General features: G+C 63.5%; 1 gene segment (V, D, J or C); it reads right to left on the reverse strand.

Annotated features, from left to right (window-relative positions):
- Window positions 1-444: 444 nt before the first annotated feature.
- On the reverse strand, window positions 445-2,998 carry LOC102984839 (immunoglobulin heavy constant gamma 4-like). The segment is given in 4 exon segments: window positions 445-776; window positions 861-1,232; window positions 1,703-2,019; window positions 2,970-2,998. Coding segments are annotated over 4 exon segments (1,050 nt in total).
- Window positions 2,999-3,223: the final 225 nt, after the last annotated feature.

Here is a 3,223-nt window from a genome sequence, read left to right on the forward strand (position 1 = left end):
CATGGCGCCCAGCAGGCAGAGGGGCCCTGGGCCAGCGTGCCCAGCGTGACTGGCAGGGTCCGCGAGGGCCAGGTGTTCTCCTGGACACTGCTGTCCACCCCTCGGCCGTCCTGTTTGCCGCCCCTCCCGGCCTCCCCGTTGGGTGCAGGCCCCCTGAGCGATGCAGTCCCTTCCCTGCATACCATTCTCTCTGTCTCTGCCTCTGGCTGTCTCTCTCTCCCCCACAGGAAGCTGGACCGGCACGTCGGACGGCCTTGGGGCGCAGCGTCCATGCTGACCAGACTCCGGCTCCCGGTCTGGGGGGCTGTCCTGCAGGGCCTCGGCCTGGGGCTGTCAAGTGGCGGCCTCCTCCGCTCGCCCAGAAAGGCTGCAACAGACACAAGCGTGGCTTCCAGCAGCCCGAGGCCGCGTTCCCAGGATGAGCCAGCCACAATGCCGAGTGGCTCAATTACCCGAAGGCTGGGAGATGGACTTCTGCGTGTTGTGATTGTGTAGAGCCTCGTGCAAAACTACACACGTGTAGGTGTCTCCCTGCTGCCAGTTCGTCTTGTCCACCCTGAGCTTGCTGTATAGGAAGAAGGAGTCTTCGTCCTCCAGCTGGGGTGGCGTCGTATTGTATTTGCCCACTGACTCTGGCTGCCCGTTTCTCTGCCACTCCACGTCGATGTTGCCTGGGTAGAAGAAGCTGGTGACCATGCAGGTTAAGCTGACCGAGCTCTTGGCCAGCTCTTCCCGCGGTGGGGCCAGTACGTACACCTGCGGCTCGTGGGTCTGCCCTGTGGGGAGAGGTGTGGCTGTTAGCACGGTGGTCACTGCTACGGGCCCTCAGGGACCCTCCTGCCACCGTCCACCTGACCCGCCTATGTCCTTGGAGATGGTTCTCACAATGGGGTCTGGGAGGCCTTTGTTGTTGACCTTGCACTTGAACTCCTTTCCCTTCAGCCAGTCCTGGTGCTGGATGGGCAGGGCGCTGACCACACGGTAGGTGCTGTTGAACTGCTCCTCCATTGGCTTCGTCTTGGCCGTGTGCATCTCTACACCGTCCACGTACCAGGAGAACTGGACATTGGGGTCCTCCTTGCTCACGTCCACCACCATGCAGGAGACTTCCGGTGTTCGGGACATTGTGAGGGTGTCCCTGGGTTTCGGGGGGAAGATGAAGACGGGCGGTCCTCCTGGGAGCTCAGGGGTTGGTTGGGGAGACACGGTGGGGGGTCAGCCCCTGGGTGGACCTCCTCTCAGGCACCCATCCATCCCCCCACCCCAGTGCCACGCCTGGGCAAGGTCCACCTCCGAGGGGCGGAGGGTGAGGCCGGCTGACTTACCTGGGCATATGGGACACCTGGTACAGGGGTTTGGGCCGTTGATTTCTGCAGAGAACAGATTGGAGGTTACCAGGGTTGGAGATGGCCTGGGTCTGGGCTTAGGGCAGGGCCAGGTTTTGCCAGGTGAGACCTGTGCCCGCCTCTGTGGGCCCAGGGGCTCGGGGTGGCATTCAGCCTGTGCCCACACTGGACCTGGTGGAAATGCCCAGAGGACCCCCTCCCTGAGCCTGGGAGGCCTTCAGGTGAGGGAGAGAGACAGGCCTCCCGTGACACCCTGGGCAGGAGTCACCATCCCTGGTGTGCGGTCCGTTCAGGTGGGAGGGCTGACCCCGGGCCTGTCTCGTAGTGGACACCCTCCCTGCGGCCCGCCCTCTCACCGATGCGCTTGTCCACCTTGGTGCTGCTGGCCCGGTGGTCTATGCTGCAGGTGAAGCTCTTGCCGGATGAGGTGCTGGCAGGCACGGTCACAGTGCTGCTGAGAGAGTACAGCCCCGAGGACCCTCGGACGGATGGGAAGGTGTGCACGCCGCTGGAAGGGGCGCCCGAGTTCCAGGTCACGGTCACTGGCTCAGGGAAGTAGCTCGAGACCAGGCAGCCCACGACCACTGTGGAACTAGGTGTGTCCCCGCAGCTGGGGGGCAGAGGGTAGACTTTCGGGGCCGTGGAGGAGGCTGTGAGAGAGGAAGCCGTGTGACTGCCAGGGCCTCACCCCGTTCCTGGAAGTGTGAACTCCTTGCCCACAACCCTGCAAATACTCAGAAGTGGATTGAAACCGGGTGGCACGACTTGCTTCCTGAAGTTCCCTTTTCTTCTGGGTGGTTTCTGTCTCAGAGGGCCTGGGGAGTCCAGATGCAGCCGGGGTGTCTCTTGTGGGTGTGTGGGGCGTGGTGAGCGGTGCCCTTGGACCCAGGGGACAGAGGGGGAACCCCAGCTGTCCCGGCTTTCCACCTTGTGCAGGGATGACGCCTGGTTTGCCCACCGCAGCCCGGGTCCCGGCCCCTCGCCTGAGCCCTCTGGGTGTCCCACCCCGGCGGGCACCTCTCCTGACCCTGGGGAGTGTGTGGGTGGGCGCAGCCTGCAGCCTACCTGCCGGGGTGGCCTCCGTCTTCCGCCTCTCCCCTCCTCCTCCTCTCCCTGGCTCCTTCCGTGGCCCCGACATCTGACAGAGCAGCTCTTATCCTGGCCTCCGCTGTCTCCCGGGGGACAGAGCTCACGATGGTCACTGGGGCCCGGAAATGGCCCTCTAGGCACGAGGGAGCCTGCAGCCTGTCCAGTGCTGTGTGTGGGCCGAGACTGGTCGTCCCAGCTTTGGGGCACACTGACCCTCAGTTTCTCGTTTGCGCGCTGCAGTGGACCCTACACCCTGTGTGCACCCCTTGGGCCATCCCATAGCTTTAGCGTTAGTCCTGGATCGGGGTCCCAGGAGACAGTGTCGCACCACCCCAGAAGTGCCACGGGCCGGGGTGCAGGGTGCAACTACTCCAAGCTGTGGTTGAACGGCGTGTGTGCTTTGCTGCTTCAGACCTGCCCCAATCCAAGTCCAGCTCCGTAGGGAGTGGACGGTGTGGAGGTGCCATCAGATGTGGGACAGGATCGGTGTGACCGCCCGGCCGGTTGGTCCCTGGTTCTGCAAGCTGCACTTACCACTCATTTGCGTAGCTCACGAAGCACATGGATCTGTGTCATCTGTGCTCAGCTCAGCCGTACTGACAGGTCTGGATCAATCCCTGAGAAAGTCTGGGCCTGTGGGCATCGGGCCCGAGGAGCCACCCCACCTGCTGCCCAGGTTTCTGACAAGACAAGGCAGCCAAAGGTGCACGTCACTGAGGGCGCTGGTTACCTCCTCCTGGTCCTGTGAGCGCTGTCTGCCCCCTGGTTGTGGTGGTAGCATTTGTACT

Source organism: Physeter macrocephalus, chromosome 11 (genome assembly GCF_002837175.3).
Source record: "Physeter macrocephalus isolate SW-GA chromosome 11, ASM283717v5, whole genome shotgun sequence".
Taxonomy (NCBI): Eukaryota; Metazoa; Chordata; class Mammalia; order Artiodactyla; family Physeteridae; genus Physeter; species Physeter macrocephalus.